Source organism: Ictalurus furcatus, chromosome 17 (genome assembly GCF_023375685.1).
Source record: "Ictalurus furcatus strain D&B chromosome 17, Billie_1.0, whole genome shotgun sequence".
In the NCBI taxonomy this organism is placed as follows: domain Eukaryota; kingdom Metazoa; phylum Chordata; class Actinopteri; order Siluriformes; family Ictaluridae; genus Ictalurus; species Ictalurus furcatus.
The window spans coordinates 16125163-16144035 of record NC_071271.1 but is presented as its reverse complement, the minus strand read 5'-3'; the positions used below and the strand labels follow the sequence as shown (position 1 = coordinate 16144035).

At 37.1% G+C, this 18873-nt stretch overlaps 2 protein-coding genes across 3 annotated transcripts in view; both read left to right on the top strand.

Annotated features, from left to right (window-relative positions):
* LOC128620972 (LHFPL tetraspan subfamily member 6 protein) overlaps positions 1-2443 on the top strand; it is a 57150-nt gene extending 54707 nt beyond the window's left edge. The window contains exon 4 of the mRNA XM_053646382.1: positions 1248-2443. Within this exon, the coding sequence (XP_053502357.1) occupies positions 1248-1366 (119 nt within the window). The 3' untranslated portion in view covers positions 1367-2443. The remainder of the gene's footprint in view (positions 1-1247) is intronic.
* A 7273-nt stretch (positions 2444-9716) lies between these two features.
* On the top strand, positions 9717-18246 carry nek3 (NIMA related kinase 3). 2 transcript variants are annotated; one of them, XM_053646380.1, is made up of 13 exons: positions 9717-10123; positions 10222-10315; positions 14317-14414; positions 14526-14609; positions 15183-15250; positions 15360-15446; positions 15541-15595; positions 15695-15895; positions 16385-16505; positions 16695-16856; positions 17232-17363; positions 17862-17979; positions 18102-18246. In XM_053646380.1, the coding sequence occupies exons 1-13, from the start codon at positions 10007-10009 to the stop codon at positions 18166-18168; spliced, it is 1404 nt and encodes a 467-aa protein (XP_053502355.1). In that variant the 5' UTR covers positions 9717-10006; the 3' UTR covers positions 18169-18246. The 2 variants fall into 2 exon arrangements, with proteins under 2 accessions (XP_053502355.1, XP_053502354.1); XM_053646379.1 differs by having other exon boundaries at positions 9719-10123; positions 16385-16511.
* The last annotated feature ends 627 nt before the right edge of the window (positions 18247-18873 follow it).

Here is an 18873-nt window from a genome sequence, read left to right as displayed (position 1 = left end):
TGTTATGGGGAAAAAAGAGAAGACCACAAATAAATTTCATGGATATACAGAACATCCTCCTTCAGTTTAGTTCTTTAAATGAGTTTCACTGGGGTTTACTTCCTCTGTGTGATGCATGACTGGCCCTGTTTCACACCAGGGAGCGACACTTTAAGAACGTGAATGGTCTTTTGTTGTTTGCTACACTAAAATCAATAAGAGGAGTCTTACACGAAGCCTTAATGGAAACTTAGATGTACCTTATTTGAATATACTACTGTGTACAAATTTCCAAAAAAAAAAACATTTATGGCATGAGACTTACACTCCTCACTCTTGTCACTACATAACATTTGCATTGTTGGTGAATTATATGCTTTAAGATCAGGGCCGTGGCTAATTCTTGGGGCCCAGAACTGGAGGTGAGGTCACAAACATTCCAGTATGAGTAATTATGTGTGAGTAATATGTGTTCATAAGGACTAATTCTAACCAGCCTGTTTAAGACGAGCAACTAGAAAATTATTGCAAATTTTAGTCTATTATAAATTTATATTATTATAAAATTTATAATTTAAAAAATTACAAAAATTATAATCAGATTTTTTTTTTTTACAGGATATATTTAATCACATTTATTGCAACCAATAAAGAAAGCATGCGTCTTGATTTTTGGATTATGTTTGTATAGTGATTATCTGGATGAAAATGCAGGTGTACATCCATACGGTTTAAATCTGATCATTGCTCCAACCACTTTAGGGGGTCTGAAATGCATTTTAGCTGCATTGTACAAGTTTAACTTCTCCAAGCCACATTTAATAAACAAATTCATTATGACATATTGCATATGGTTGAAGACTATGTGGCATCTTTAGGGCAATTAAAACCCAATTACAAATTTTGACATAGCAACTGTTATAGTGCATAAAACAGCTGAAAAAGAGTAACAACAAGAAGGTGGTGGTCAAATGCATAGAGCTTCTTTTTTGTTTGGCTAACCAGACATACATTTTAAGTGCAAATGTACATGGTTAGTATGTTGTAGGAATACTGTCCCGATACCAAACTTAAGAAATGACACAGAAAAAGAAGTTTTATAATCCTTCTTCCAAAAATGAATACGAACCTTGAATGAATATTCCTGAAGGCTGAGAGATACTGAAGTGGCATTATGATTTTAGTTTGTTAAAAGAGGTGGACTCAAGGGTGAGTTTAACTCTTTGTTTCATGCCTATGTATGTGTGTGTTTGTGTGTGTGGGTGCAGGTTCGTGTGAGATTGGCTGGGCGTATTACTGCACCGGTGCGGGCGCAGCTACAGCCATGCTGATCTGCACCTGGCTGGCCTGCTTCGCTGGCAAGAAACAGAAGCAGTACCCATATTAGAGGAGATTCAGGCAGCTTTAGCTTTAGCTTCAGCTTTAAGCAGAGAGCCAACAGCACAGAGCAGCCAAGGACGAATGCCTCAGAGTGGACTATAGAGAGACCAGAGACAGTCTTTCACCTAAGGCATGAGCACTTTCTCCATTTATACTTTTCCAGCTGCTGGGATTCTCTCATAGGCTGAATGCTCACATGGAAGTATCCACTGATATAAAATAGACTGATCATACACAGCGACTGATGCCCTCTCATATCGAACATGTCTAGAGCACAAATGTCAGAAAATCAGAAGGACCAATTACCCTTAATGTCTTCTGTTAATCCTGAGAGTGCTCTTCTTCTTCTTTGTTCAGTGTACTAGTGCTAGTAAAGTCTGTTTATAAAGATAAACACAGATCATTATTATGAATTGTTTATATTTACATATCTGTTTTCACATTACACTACAAATTGCAATAATTGTCATATTCATCATACAGTGTTAAATAAGCATTACAAAAGATTAATATCTATCGTTTTATGATAATGTATATTATGGAAACAGTATACATTATCATAAAATGTATACTATGGAAACAGTATACACTATATATGTACATTGTTATATACAGTATATGCTTCATATCTACACACATTTTGTGATAGTGTACAAAACATGTATTGTATTAGCCATTATATGTTGTAAATAAAACCTTTTCATCAACAGAATATTTGGTGATTTGAGTTTTACATGTACATATAAGGGTTTTTTCCCCCCCTTTTAGACCACTTCAAATCTTATTTAAGATTTTATTTAACACAGTACTACATCTGTGTCTGAAATGGTCTCCATATTATCTACAATCTATGGCATTGTCATTTGGGGTATTCTTTATCTGCTAGAGTGCATGGCTTTGACATGTAACTTTTGCATTTTAATTACATCTCCATAAAAATAAACATCCTTACTTGCCACTTTAATAGGAACATCCCTGCTCATTCATGCTGTATCTGTAAGCTCTTGACATGTATCTGAATGATTTTATGTGCTGGGAATGTGCAGTTGTACAGGTGTTTCTATTAAAGTGGACAATGAGTGTACATTTTACTCTAGCATTTTGATTGAAACCTTCTCAAAGTTCGTGACCTACATGAATCAGTTGAGTTTCTGTGCACTTTAACTTTCTTTATAAATTATATTTAAGTAATCCATTCACATCCATACCAATTGAGTTAGATTTTTACCCCATATATTCACTTATCCACCCCTTGGAAATAGGTTGTGGTTTTGCACGTACATACCGGTTCACCTCGTGAAGTGAAAAACAAAAGACATCATTTCGAAGTTAAGGGTCAGGAGAGGTTTGCTATTAATCCTAGCCTTACTGAGGTTAGGTGTTACGGTTGTTGGCTCTGAAGATCAAGTGTTCTTTTCCCAGAGTGAGTTGCTCTAGCATTTGCAAGGTAACAAGTTTGTAGCTGAAATTCTCAATCAGTGACCTGTAGAAGCAATCAGCCATGGTGCTGTGCCATTTCTACAAAATGTCTTCGATTGCCTTGCTCTCTCTGGAACAAAAAGTATACTTTACACAGGAATGTTAATGATAATCTAGGGGTAGCTCTCTTGCCTAATTGTTGCTAAAGTAGTCATTTAAATGCAGAGGAACCTAAATATTGTGAGCTGCTTAAATCGCACAAAACAGCACAACACCTTTGGCCCACAAATCCAGACAACCTTATTAGCATCAAATTTAACAGTAACCACTAAGGAAGTCATCCCTGCAGTGTATATACATTGAAAACATTAGTATACATTGGAGATCATTTTCCATGCAACTCATTTAATCCAGCCTACTGTTAGAGGTGAGCTGTGTATATAAGTAGCACAACTTCAGTTCTCCATATTAGAGAGCTCTTGGAAGACTTCTTGGACTGAAGATGGTATAGCAGATCTAGACATGCACCCACTACAGCTGCCTGCTTGACTGTACTACTGATGTTTTTTCCAATCCAAAGGATGTTCTGTATAGACAGTGTCTATTTGCAACAGGGTAAAATTAGCATTGGTCACACAGTACAGCCATTTGCACCCTTAAACACAAAAACATATTCTTATAGCAGAATTAGCTAATTAATCAGCTACCGGAGAGCTGAGCTAATGTTGTCTTATAGCTAGATGAACTAATATTACCTAAAACCCAGCACCAAGAAGCTAGATATAGTAACATTAGGGTTTTACACTGAGCAAAGCAGCAGCCATGGCCACTACACAAGCTAGCTAATATAACTTAACTATTATATAACTGAACCCATTAGCTAGGTCTCTGCTTTAAAAAATAAATAAATAAATAAATAAAAACCCCAGACAAACAAAAAAACAGCATAGACCAGCATGAGATTTGCAGGTTTTAGCTGGCCTAGCTGTGTTAGGCTGGGCTAGTTCATTGCCTCCCAGGGTTTTGTTGGTCTTCTAGCCTGACCAGCTAGAACTAACCTTTAAGTGTCAAAAACCCTAAACTAGTCTAAAACCATAAAACTAGTCCAGCTTGACCAGCTGAGGCTGGTTTCCAGCTAAAGCCACCTAAGTGTCCCAGGTTTTTTCAGCGAGGGTCTCTTTTCAGTTAACTAACATTAGGTTAACAATTGCAATGTTTAATTAAAGCCAGTACTCAGCTTTGATAGCAAGCTCACTAAAATGATGCTAAGTGCTCTTGTGCAATTACACTCCCTGACTGGTATCAAGTGATGCAGAGAGATGAAGCTACAGAGTAGGACTAAATCTGGAGCAAATACATTTCCGTTTTCACCTAGGTGCAAATTGCTTCTGCATTCTTTATTATTCAAACTACCTTTCAAATAGTGAGGTCTAGGGGAGAAAATCCAAGTTTAACTTGGATTACTGTTTCAGATCACTGAGCTGTTTCATCATAAAACTCTGCCTACCAGAGCTGGTAGATTTAAGGCAAACAAAGATCTGATAAGTATATGACCACAGACTTTCAACTCATTTCCAAAATAGGGGCAACATTTTCTTTTACTTCTATTTTTTATTTATTTTTTATTTATTTATTTGTTTTTTTTTTATAATTTCATTTATTTTCCATTCCACAACCAGGTGTAATAATTTTTGGATACATTTCTATGTAGCACTACACAGTATCCAAAAAGTGTATATCAGACCCATTTAATAAACATATTCATCATGTATACACTAAGTTTAAAGTTCCAATTACTCCACCTTATAGTAAACTGAAACTTTCATTTGCAGTCTGGTTTCTCCTCACTCATGCCTGAGGAATCTTAGGTTTTTGTGTCCCTCTCTCTGTTGTATAACATCTGTTCTGTCAACATTTTTTTTTGTGCTTGTGATTGTTACCAGGCATCAGATACACATCTGAACTGCAGTGTAGCCTGATGTATTGAGGTGTGTAACATGGGTTGCTTAATCCTCCATCTCAGTCTGAGTTTTTACAGCCTGAAGTAAAAGATGTAGTGAACCATGAACACACATTCACACACCTAGGAGAAATTTATTTTAGCCAATCCACCTATGGGCAATGTTTTGGGAGGTGGGAGGAAACCGGAGAACCTGGCGGAAACCCAGGTTCCGAAGTAGAACGCCACACAGACAATAGCCCAAGGTCAGAACTGAACCAGGAAACAAGGTTGCACAATAAAAAAAAAAACGTCTTATACTTGATTTACAACAATTCACAGGACTGCTTCCACTTGGATGCAGTAAATGGAATATTTTAACATGCCCTTATCATCATTATTTAAAGTATTGTCTTACAATACCACTGGCTCAGCAGTTAAGGAATTGGGCTACTGAAATCAGTACCACTAAACGATCACTGGTGGTTTCTTGGGCAAGACCTCCAAATGCTCAAATGTATCCAGTCCCAGTTGGAAATTTGTATTCAGGAAACAGCCCAATGAGTAAATGTAAAAATAATCATTTTAAAAAAAGTTCAAAATGTCACAAAGTTGTTTTATAGTGATTCAGACCATAATATAACCTCTTACTAAAAATGAGCCTCTTTTAAAATAGTCTTTTATGTACACAAGCATAAATCATAATTGTATGGGGTGTACTTACTTTTTCCATGTGACTGATCTTGGTTTTTTGTTCATTTAAACTGTGAAAATTACTACAAAATGTCAATTTTATGTGTCATTTGATAGAGTGTATCACCTTTATTAATAGGCCCTGTTTCAAAGACGATGTTTGCAAATGTTTGCTTTTCCAAATGTGTAAAATATATAAATAAATAAATAAAAAATAAATGAAATAAAAAACACTATTTCCATGCGGCGTACTTATTTTTTCACATGACTGTACTTCCATTCGTACAGCAAAAATGAGTAAATCATTTGGCCATATTGTGTCAGTTACTCAATATTATTTTCTTATTACAAAACTATTATATAAAAACAATAGCACACTCACAGTCAGGCTGTGATATTGAATATCAATGCAGCTTTGATTCGGCTGTAAGCACAAGGCTGCAGGTGGTATATATTCAGTATAATTATACTCTTGCTTATGCAATATTGTTTAATTATAATCACAGCACTGGTCTTAGGATGTTCAAGTCTCTACCATTTCCAGGTAAGGTTATCCACCAAGGTGAGTCAGCTGTTGGAAAGTGCAAATCTATGATATTCTTGTGAGATGTTCTATAGCTCTGTAGTGCTTTAGATTGTATAAAGTGCAGAAAGCTTTGACATGAAGAAGCAGGAATAGCAGACATGAGAGGAGATAAATCAAGATCAACCAGGTAAATAAAGAAGGTGGAGCAGACATAGCATGGTATCACAGCAACCAGCATCTCATCACACAACAGGAGTGCACATGCAGCTCAACAGAAAGGCAGAACAGGTGGTTATGTATGATACGAGTATACAAGCAGTTGAATGGGGTGTACAGAATACAAGTGATTGTGAGAGAAGGGGCAATAGAATCAAAATATCGCAGCTTACCGTAACATACAATGGCTTTCCATACGTTCTTGTGGTATACATGTACTGTACAATCAGGTTTACACAACTACAGTGCTGTGAAAAAGTATTTGCCCACATCCTGATTTCTTCTTTTTATGTATATTTCATAGTGAATAGTTTTAGATCTTCAAACAAAATTTAACATAAAACAAAGGCCACCTGAGTAAACACACAATACATGTTTTATTAGCATTTTTTTTATTGAAGCAAAAAAAAAAATAATGTTATCCAACACCTATCACCAATGTGAAAAACTAATTGCCCCCTTAAACTTAAAATCTGGTTGTGCCACATTTAGCAGCAATAACTGCAACCAAGCACTTCCGATAACTGGAGATCAGTCTTTCACTTACTTCTAGGACTAGGACTTAGTCCTGTGCTTTGGATCATTGACTTGCCTGCAGAAAAAAAAATTAACCACAACTGAAAAAGTGTCGGGTTTGCATACATAAGCATTCATTAGAATCCATACAGCATCCAGTCGCACTTTTGCAAACCCCTTTATGTCAGAGTGAAATATTTTTTCTTGACAGAAGGCATTACATGACACCTAGGCTGAAATACACAGCATGCATTTCCTGATAATCCGACAGTGACATTACTCAAAGTGTAGCATCCATTTCTCTCTATTCAGATGCAGGTGATATTATCAAGCCTTATAGTGAAGCCTGAAAAATGATGCTTGAAAGAAGGGTATTGTCTTTGCAGTCTGTGGTTCAAATGTGTGCGTGCAATGGTGTGGAACACAAAGCTGATAATCAAATTGTCCCCTTGTTGTTGTCATGGTTGTAATTACTATTCAATCAAATAGGTGCTAGAAACACATTGTATACCAGAAAGAAGGAAACAAAAAAAAGGACACCTCAGCAATAGATCAGCATTTTTGTTAAAAGAAAAAGAAGATATATCAGGGACTCACATTATCAGATGCAAATTATGTAGCTGCATGTGACCTGAATGGATACACAAGCCAGATAAATAAAGTGAATCCCTGTACAAACACAGCTGGGTCTATACCACCATTTTGAGAGGAAGCAGGGTGTTTACTCTGGAGGAGTTTGCCTCTGTCTGAGTACAGTTCACATATATCATCAAATTCATGAAGAAAGGCACAAAGAGGGAGACCCCATGACTTTGAAACATATGTGTAATGATTTAGGCTGTAGAACTGATGTGTAGAACATAGTTATATGCATCCACCAGCTAATGAGGTTACCTAACCAATTCGTTTCATACAAGTAGACTGAGGATTGAGAACAGTAAATACTGAAAACTAGCAAAGGCATGTAAATTTTAGAACAGAATTTATATCATATTTATATTCTTCTCTCCTATGTTTTTTAAGAGTAGAAATGTAATTTCTTCATGGACAATGCAGCCCAACACTCTACTGATGGGTTCTTTTAATTTCAATGCCTTTTGCGCCATCTGGTGACTGTACACCAGTAAGAATTGTCAGTGATTTGCTACACATTTTGGTAAAAAAAATGGTTCTTCAAGGGTTCATGGATAATTAAAGGTTCTTAACATGAAGTGTTAGTGTACACACAAAACCCAAATGGGTCATTTTAGTGAAAAACAACTTTTTCACACTTATTCAGCCTATGAATAGCTAGCTATCTTTGGGCTTAACTCAGGATTAATGAAATTAATGAGTGGCCATCACAGGGGTGCCAATAAGAATTTTGGGTCCCGTTACAGGAGGTTATTCCCACACCTCCTCACCTGAACACAGCGTGTTCTCTTCCTTGTAATTCCTTCCCTTGAAAGGTGGTGGTACAGTGATTAAGGTTTTAGGCTACTCATATGAAGGTTGGGAGTTCAAACAACAAAAACAAGAGCTTTGTGAAGTTAAAAGTTAAATCCTGACCCTGTTCGCCTTATTCAATAAAATAAAAAATTTACATTGACTCCCTTGTTAATAAAAGGAAAACAACATGAAAAAACAAATAGGCTAGGTGTTTATCTCCTGACTGTAGTGTGTGACTCATGTCATTGCATTCAAAATTCATACACATACTGGGAAAATAGGTCAAACTGTCTTCACAAGTTCTCATTCTATTATTAATTAGTCAAAATGAGACTCTCCTATTTAAAGTAAAAAAAAATCTTCCCATGCCTAAAAATTGTGAAATATTACTAAACCTACAAATACTTCTAAATACCCCCAAATAAATATCCCACTGAATTCTATATGCCCAAAACACAAAAACATTTCACCTCTAATTGCCCCAAACCCTAGCAACAACCTGGAACACAATACTCTACTATTTATTTATTTTTTAACCTTTATTAAACTTTCTTTTTTTCAACATGGTGAAGAGTCCGATAGGAAGCCTACATTAACTCAACCTTGTAAACTCTTTACAAACCTGGTGAGCAGAAAAGCATCACAAAACACACAACATGTAAATGAGCAACAACAGCAGAAGGCCACATTTGGTTCTACTCCTGTCAGCCAAGGACAGGTATCAGTTGGCTCGCGCAAACTGGACAGCTGAAAATCGGAAAAACATGGTGTACGCATTTTTTCAGCAGTACCAGGTAAGTCAGTTCTCTCTGTGGCATGTGAAAGAATTGAGTATGGACGAGGCTTGCTGAATGAAACTGTGAAGTAGATACGTTAGTTTCATAAAGGTCAGACATAAAGGCAATCTAGCTACTACATACTACCGCAAAACCACTTTTCAAGGAGATAAAAAGCCTCGTGTGTAACTGAGATGAGGAACCGAAAATAAAAAGACTAATTACTGTACTGTGCAATATAATTTATACCTGCACCCCCCCCCCAAAAAAAAGAAAAAAAGGGAGGGGGAAAGAAAATTGTCTTTGAAGAACCCTGCAATTACAGTTTCAATTGAGCATTAAATCTAGCTGTTACTCAGAGATGCTGAAAGTCTGCAATTAGCAAGTTTATCTGACTAACAATAAGCAATCGATCAACAAAGCCTCTGAAAGCAATGCATTCTATACTTTAAAGCATGTGTATAATTACAAACTAATCTATAAACAGATTGAACCAAATGACCATGAAGATCAGACAATACCAGCACCAAAATGATAACCCACGTGGATCTAAGTAGAAACATGGGATGACGTCATGATTTCGCACATGCGCACTGAAATAGAAACAGATTACCTGAATTCTCCGGAACACTTGTTTATTTATCACCGATACGTTGAAAAAAATAGTTTGATTAATCTACTCGGCAACCGACTTTAACATTAATTAGGTTAACTGTAAGAAAGAACCCGAACTTTTTTTTTCGTAGTTTACAGCTGAGCTGAGGACAGCAGAGGCCACGCCCATTACACCGTACGTCACAAAAATAACGCGGAAGTAGTGTTACACGATAAAGCACCAGCTCCTTTCATTAGTTTCACTAGGTTACAGGTTAAATAGGCTTTCTTTATCGTGTCTCGTGTTATAATCTCCCAGACAGCCCACTAATCTAATGTCATTTTTTCTTTCTCGCTTCTCGTCGGTTGGGACAGATAATAAACAAAGAATAACGCAAGCACTGATTTCTGATTGTTCTGGTCTTCGGTGCCTGCTTTATGCAAATAAATCTAATATAATGAGTCGGTTACCTTTGAATAGTTTTTATTTTTGGAAATTGTAAAAAGCCTTTTTCTTTCTTTCTTTCTTTCTTTATTGTAATGGATCAGTACACGGTTCTTAAAGTCATCGGTGAAGGATCTTTCGGGCGTGCGCTCTTGGTTCAACCCAAAAGGGACAAAGTAAAATGGGTTATGAAAGAAATACGACTGCCAAAGGTAACATTCGCTGCCATCTTGAAATAATAATAATGATAGATAGCCTATTAAAGGTGATGGATATCTTGTTTATGTGTCGGTTCTCAATGCACACGCAGGCAGAGGGCGGAATGGAGAGCGCGCGCAGAGAGGCGGTGCTCCTGTCCAAAATGAAGCATCCAAACATTGTGGCTTTCAGAGAGTCATTTGAAGGTCTGTATCTTGTGCATGGGCTTGTTTTAAACGTTTTAGCATTCTAGTCAAGCGAAAGCATCTTTCAGCCACGTTTTTAACCTGTACTACTACAGATTTTCTCCCCTAACACCAAGTTATTCTCTGGAAGTTGGAGTTGAGTGTGTTCCTGTGGGTCTCTCTGTGGATAAACTTACTGCACTGACACAATTTAATGCAGAGGTCGGGAACCTTTTCTGCTGGCAGACATGAAAGCAAAAAAAAAAAAAAAAAAAAAATTTTTTTTTTCTTTAAAGAGCCAGAGAAAAGTAAATTTTCAAAACTTTTTTTTAATGTCTCATTATTCTAGTTATTATCTTTATTATTATTGCATAATTATAACAAAAAAAGTGGTATGGTAATAAAGGCTATTTCACATTCTGCGTGTTCTTGACCTAGTAGCCTGCACTTCACCTAATAGGCCTGTAGGTGGCACTTTGACTTCATTTAACCAGATATGATAATTTCATCATATGGTAAATCAATACATGATGCAGTACATAAGTGCGAGTAACCTGAACACTACTTACCATTAATGCTACTTCCAAATATGCAGATTCATCTGTCTGTTTGGACTGGAAATAACTATACGAACGTCTTTTTTTTTGATTTTGTTGAAAAACTGAAAACAGACTGATATTTTCAACTGATTTATGATCATGAAAGATTCATAATTAGCAGTTAGCACTACTTGTATTGTTCTCTGCTTGATGTATGTATTTCCTCATATGTAAGTCGCTTTTGGATAAAAGCGTCTGCTAAATGAATAAATGTAAATTTATTAATTATTCCGGGAAATTACCACTCCATTCCACATTGTCCAATGAAATTGGAGCTTGTTGTGCCACAGGTTGGTGTTTACATAGGGTAGCCAGACGTCCCGCTTTGTGTTGTAATGCACAGCATTTTAGTCCTTTGTCCCGCATCCCGCAACTTGAGATGATGTCCCACATTTTGATTGGAATTAGAGTTAACTCAAATTTGAACGTAGCGTGCTCCAGCGCCGGTTTGTGAATGGAGGGCAGAGCCGGAGAAGGTAAGTGGTAAGGATTGGACCCCTATGGGGAATTATACTAATGACTGTTCTGGTGTTGCAGTTAGCCAAGGCAAGAATAAAAACAGGAGAGACGGACGTCTCAAAAGACAGAAAGAGCCCACCAGCTTTCTCATTCCCTACCCGAATCTGGGAAAGTATTAAGGCCTGTTCACACTGGTCCGTTTTTTGCAGCGCATTTTTTTTTTGTGTGTGTTCACACCCAGGCGTTAAACACGGGTGACAGGATGAATGAAAGTGTAAATTCACTCCCGGACAGTAGATGGCGCTTACTGAAAAGCAGAAATACCTCGGTACACAAAGTGGCGCTGCACAGCTTTCTGTTTCTGACACCCGCTCATCACTGAGAATAAGAAGAGAGCCAGTATTTACCTTTAAGTTGTTCACACACTTTTTGCGAACTCGCTAAAGCACATATGCACTTTTGTGAAATGTAAGGTATTTGGTGATTTGGCCACTGCAACAAATACTTCTTTAAAGATAAATCCTTAAAGTTCTCATTTTAAAGAGTATTTTAAATAAGTAATTATTTGAATTATATCAAAGTCACAGCAATAGCATTCGCACACTTATGGGAAGACCCAGATTATTTAATTTTTTTTAATCAATTTTTTTTTGGGACGGGGTGGGTATAAGGCAACTATTATTGTACCCAAAAATGTTAATGTTCCTGCAAATTGATGGTGTTGAGTATGAATAATCATTTTTTGTGGTCAATATGATAATACACAACGCAATAATGGGGCACTTAGCTATTTGAATAAGAGGTCAAGAATACTTATGAATATAATATAAATAAATATAATATGCCAGATGCAAAATAGAATTACTATCAATCAGCGGATTATCATTTGCAGGGAAGAGACAAAGAAACAAACAATGCTGTTTAGTGTAGAAAACAACACTGAAAGAATTAAATGGATCATTTAGAATATATGCTTGCATTTCAGTGTCGTCAAAAAATAGCCACAACATAATAAATACACTTATACAGTATTTAGAGTGTAATTTTGAATCTGGTGCTTTCAGAGGACACCTTGTGTTTGTGTGTAGGCAGAAGGATTTATTAGCAGTGAGCATTTTATTTCAAGTCACTTATGCTCTCTCACTAAAATGGTGGATGCTTGCATCTTCGTCTTCATTTTCAGCTTCTTCTTCGTCGGTAAGACGATACAGTTTTGTACTTGAGCGCCATCAAGTCGTACTTTTATGTAACTTCAGCGGCTCCGGTCACGTGAACGAAAGCGTGAATCTCATTGGCGGACACTTTTTATCGTGGTGAGTAAAACAAAAAAAACAACAACTCCTCGATGTTAAAAAATGTGACGCTTTGATGCCACGCGTTTTACTCCTGCGTGTGAACACTCTCACTGACAGCCACTGGGCATTAAACGGACAGTTTTTCACGTGAATATCGTCCAGGTGTGAACAGGGCTTTACACTAAAGTTTTATTAATTTTTTTTCTCATGCTTCTACGGTAATATTTCAGTATGTTATAAACTGAAATGGACGGAAAACATCAGTTACATCGCTATCGAACCGATAGATCCCAGGGGGCAGGGCCAAACATGACATTCATCCAATGGCTGTGAAGAAAGTATTGAAGCCTTTCATCAAAGTAGTATGGTGTCTCTGCAGAACAAAAAAAGGTGTTTTCCAATTATTGGGCGTCAAACCGGGATAGGTGTTTTCAACTACCTGATTTGATAAAAATTACCCTAACTGTAATAACCGTAGTTGATTGGATGGTTGAACAACGCCTGTCCGGTCTGAAGACTGAACACTGATTGGGAAACGCCCATTTATGTTCTGCAGAGACCTATACTTGCATCAAAGGACTGTCAGATTTCACTCCAACTAGACACACATGAGGTCAAGCCATAGAAATCCTTTTTTTTTTCCCACTTAATTGTTTTATACAGTAATATTTCTCTTTGTTGCATTGTTTGATACAAGGCTAAGTGCAAATGTTTTTTTTTTGTTTTGTTTAGTTTTTTTCATTTAGATAGGCATCAAAATGGTAGGCCTTTGGGTGTGGAAATTATGTCCCACATTGTCCTACACAAACTTACTACTTGTCCCATTTGGTCTGTTTGTATACAACAAGCATCGATTATGAATTATGTAATATTTTAAAATATGTAGTGTTTAAACTGAATTGACACACTGGCTTTTCTTATTCGTGATCGTTTTTATGAATTTTTTCTCCTGCCGTTGCCATAGGCAATGACTGAAAGAGCCATATGGCTCGCGAGCCTTTGGTTCCCAAACCCTGTTTTAGTGTCCTAGCTGTGCACTTGGGTTTAACTGGATGTTAGTTTGTTTACAGACATCTCTCTGAATCCACACACATGGCGTTTGACAGATTTCTGGTCCCTGTACAAATGCATTTTCTTTGGGGCCACTTTTGCTTCCCTTGAAAATTGAAAATGCATAGGCTAAATGATTACTATGCCAAGAGAGGATATATGTGATTTTGTTTGAGAACCAAGTAAAAAGCACTTTAAAAAAGCAGAAATTAAAAGAACGGGTGTAGTTTCAAGAAACATGGCCACTTCAGGTGATATTTAAATGTTCCTAACCCTATAACAATCATATCTCAACAATACTTTTTTTGCAATGGATCTGACTAGTGTATTTATCTCATGCTTGTGTTGATAGGTTTTCCTGTTTTCTGGAAATTATAGATAGGCAAGGTATGCATAACTTTGATGGTGGAAGAGCAAGGCTTGTCCTATTAATGTATTTCAAACACAAAATGCCTCATATACTGTAGGGGGCAGCATAAAATTACAAACAGCTTCATTATGTGAATTTCATATTCTTTTGAGTCTATTGCCTCTGTGGACTGACATCTGGAGACCTAGACCCATACATGATGACTTATTTCACTTTCATTCTCTCTGTCTGGTCTCTCTCACGCTGCAGACGATGGCCATCTGTACATTGTTATGGAGTTCTGTAGCGAAGGTGATCTTCTTCAAAGAATGAAGCAGCAAAACGGCTCTCTGTTCCGTGACGATGTGGTAAAATCATTATTTCAATATAAATAACAAAATGCATTGAAAAATATTTTGTAGATATTTTTTGATCTTTTCAGGACAGATTTGGTGTGTAGTCATGATCTGTCTTTGTAGATACTCAGGTGGTTTTCACAGATGTGTCTGGGCACAAAGCACATTCACGAAAAACGAGTGCTTCACCGAGATTTAAAATCGAAGGTAAAAAAACAGCAGCTATGTATTCTGTTAGGGTTTCTGTGTTGCATATATTCATGCTTTTATGAAGTAAACGTTTTCCCCCACTTAACTTGCTTACACATTCATATTACATGTAAAGGTACTGTGGGGGAAAAACTGTTACTCAAATGAATATATGTAAATATAATGTCTAAGTCAATATCACTGACCACAAATACTCTTTAATCACATCAGATCTTGTTTATTCATTAATTCATTAGTGTTCAGTTTTTTTCAAACTGAAACACTGCACCAATTTTAAATATTGTTGCATCTTAAACACTCTGAAAGTGTTATATTGTGATATGATCCAACTATGAACTGGATTAAAACATAGTCTAAATGGACTTTACCATCTTGTTGAATCAGATTCTGGGAAGAGGGAAGTGTGTCGCTGTGATTGACAGAAGTTGTATAATAAACAACAAAAAATGATAGTTGTAAGAAATGGACACCATACATGTTATAGTGCAGACTAAACTCTGATATTTGCTCATATTATTATTGTTCATTGTCCAAGTTCTCTTGCAACATTTAAAAAAAAAAATTTCTTAGAACATATTCCTGACGGACCACGGCACAATCAAACTGGGAGATTTTGGCTCGGCATGTGCTCTTAACAGGTAATCTGTTGAAAAGCTTGCTTTTTGTTTTGTTTAGTAAGTCAAAGAGGGTGAAAGTGACATCTGACAGATCTTAATAATGACACAGTTATGTTGTGATATTCACCAGTGCTAAAGGTTATGCCCAGACCTATGTTGGAACTCCATACTATGTTTCTCCAGAGATCTGGGACAACCAACCATACAATAACAAGAGGTACAGAACATACAGTTTAGTCTGTCACACCTCATATATCTGTGTAACAAATTGGACAAAGTACTTCATACCATACTGTGTATGTGTTTTACAGTGATATCTGGTCTTTAGGCTGTGTGCTCTATGAACTCTGCACTTTACGTCATCCGGTGTGTACGTTTACCTTTTCGGTCTCATGAGCCAATGAATGATTATGGAATATAATCTCTGACCTCTTTGATGTTTACTCTCTGTTGCTCTGGTTTAAGTTTGAGGCCCGTAGCTGGAAGAGTCTGATTTTGAAAGTGTGTCGTGGGACATACACGCCTTTGCCCAGTCACCTTCCCTATGAGCTTCACTACTTGATTAAACACATGTTTAAGACCAACCCGAGAGACAGGCCTTCCATACACACCATCCTCAGCTCCCACCGTGTGTCCAGACTGCTCCACAAACACATATCTGAAGAGGTACTACACTTTGATTTCGGTTTTCGCTGAACTGAACTATGTTTCACTTTTGCATGTATCTCAACCAAAAGTTAAAATAGCATTTTAATGTCTGGTTACATCCAGAAGGGAATTTAAATAGCATTTAAAGATTTCATTCAGACTCCACGCAAAGACACCAACACAGTTAAAAACACCTGCTATATATTGATAAATACATCATTTTAAAAAGTGTATAAATAAAAAAAATAAAAGCTGATCTCTCTGTGCTAACTGCTACCTATTTATTTTCACTGATTAATTGCCATATTGGACATTTTTGATAACATACACCGTCAGGTAGTGCCCAGGTACGAACAACATGAATGTACCACGAAACATTCCAATAAACAGTCCAATTTAGTTCCAATTAGGTGTCTTAGTGATGTTCCTACATTTATGTTCATATAACCAAAAGGTACAAGGGACAAGGACATACACATTAATGGTACCATTCATATTATTTGTAAGGAACTGCCCAAGAAAGAAAGCAAGGAACTACCAGAGAAACGAGTAAACCAGTGGAAAAAAGAAGAAGGAGAGAAAGTGGCAATGTTTCTGGGCCAGAAGAGCTTATTAAACACATCTACAGTTAAAGGTACTTACTGTACCAGCAGGACTGATACAATACTGTGACTTCTTTTTTCTTTTTACTTTTATCATTTGACTGTGATTGGCTGCAATATTGCAGCTGTGTATTGTAGAGTATGTTTATTGGTGAAGTAATAGCGCTGTCCTGGAGAGGGTCAGTGACAAACCGAGTGATTTATTTCCTGCTCAGACACTAGTTTCAGAAATCCGTCTGAGAATCAGGGGGGCAACGTAGCTACCCGAAAGAGGTGGCCAAAAGAACCCTCCAATACAGTGCTGCAGGTCCTTAGGAATGCTGACATCATTTGCTCTGGTGACACGGCAACCACACAGGGGTCTGACTCCACAAAAGGTGCAGCAAGCTACTCTATTTTTTATTTTTTATTTATTTTTGCATTTCCCACCTTTAAACCTCTGTCTACCATTTACACTACTAACTTGTCCCTGTCCACCATGCATTTGACCTTTTAGTTAGTATAATTGAAGCATGCCTACTTTATAAGTGTTTTTTTGTTCTTTGAGGTGTTTCTCTACTTCATCTAAGACTTTAAACTACACCAGTGTATTAGTGAACCTCTGACTCTAGTGTACTCTTACTAGTATAATGAGCTGCTATTTGTCCAGGTGTGTGGAACTTTGTAATTTCAGTACATGAAGCAAAACTATAATAATGTGCTAGTAAAACATTGTGGAGGAAGTTTACATTCTACCCACTGATCTAATATAGGGGAAGGATTTCTAGAAATGCAGAAACAGGAGAGAAGGCAATGGGACAAGGATCCACCTGAAAGACTTTTGAGCCTCCTGGAGAAAGCTCCTCTCAGCACAGCCTTCAATACCTACACCATCCACGTAAATAGTAAGTGCGTGTGAGTTGTGATACTTGTGAATCTCAGGTACAGCAGTGACTGGTGGTGGTATCTTGTAATTGCATACCAGAGCCACAACTCAAAGACATGAGTGATTGTGAAATTGTAAAATGGGGAGAAGTTCTGGGCAGCTTCTGCTTTGCACAATCTTTAAAGACCGTTGGGGAAGAGCTAGAGAGGTTGTGGGTGCGGAAAATGAATCACTAGCGGAGAGCGGGAATCTCTGGGAAGTTAAGTAGGAAGAAGGTGGAGCTTCAGGTGTGGCCTTTCTCTTAAACTTCAGTTATTTCATAATTCAGTTTATCAACTTGTTGGGAAGTGACACTGTTCTGAAACTCAGGCCAAGACCCAGATTAATGCACAGAGGCATAGTTATCTGGTATCGAGAGGTTTTGAAACCAAGGACTGTCTGTGTCTGTGTGTGTGTCTGTGTGTGTGTCTGTGTGTGTGTCTGTGTGTGTGTCTGTGTGTGTGTGTGTGTGTTGCAGGTGCTGAAGCTCTGTTTTGTCCATTGGCTGTAGAGCAGAATGATGATGTTCCAGACGGAGTGGAGGAAGTTCACATTGACCAGAACAGACTGGAACCCCGTTCAGATGATGAAGACACGTGAGCCAATTTAAAAAAAAGAAAAAGAAAAAAGACCACTCTCTTCCCTTTTTCATTTCCCTATTTCCCCCTCCTTTTTTGTTTCCCGTTTTAACAACTTCTCTTTTCTTTTCTATTCGCAGGGATTTCGAGGAGGATTGTCATTTTGACTGGCAAGACGAGCTGGAGAAAATGTTAAAAGAACACTAGAAATGTTTGAAATTCTCCAAGGTGTATATGTGTATTTGAATATAGATGGTACCATAATTAAAATTTGCATAAATGTGATTACTATGTAAGGAATCCTTTGTCACCCAATAGTTTTTCATACTTCGTTTACACCCTTCAGGTGCAATCAGTTACTTAAACTTCATGTTTCTATAATCCCTTCTGTATGTGAGTGGAGTGTAGACTGTATTGCAGGGGCGGTAAGGTGTATATTGTCTGAACAATCTCAAAGTTTAAAACTGACCTAAATTCTATGGAAAGAATCTTTGACATTTCAAATAACATATAAGCAAGTGTTCAGCACTGCCCTTCTGCACTGTGATTTCTCAGCTTTGGTGGAAAAGGAAAACCTGCATCACGCAGATATACAAACAAGTAAAAAAAAAAAAAAAAGAGGGTCCATCTAGCCATCAAAATGTTACTGATTACAAACAGAATAGAGTGCCCTAATTTCACACCAGATCAAAACCTACCGTTCTAAAGGTAACTTTGAAGCATTGTGTTAATGGGAATGTCTTACTGATTTTCACTTAATGATTAAAAGCAGATTCTATTTATACATTAGTGACCATATTTTGTATTCTATTTTGTATGATATTTTGTAATCAATTGATTGGAGTGATGAAAATGGCTGAAAATGTGATCTGGTGAGAAATGAGAAATTTTATTTACACCACATTTTACATT

Excerpts from the sequence above, each read along its gene's own strand:
- nek3 (XM_053646379.1), top strand. The coding sequence starts at position 10,007 with ATGGATCAGTACACGGTTCTTAAAGTCATCGGTGAAGGATCTTTCGGG. Across the intron at positions 14,415-14,525 it reads CTCTGTTCCGTGACGATGTG|ATACTCAGGTGGTTTTCACA; the intron begins GTAAAATCATTA and ends CTGTCTTTGTAG. Across the intron at positions 17,364-17,861 it reads CTACACCATCCACGTAAATA|GTGCTGAAGCTCTGTTTTGT; the intron begins GTAAGTGCGTGT and ends TGTGTGTTGCAG.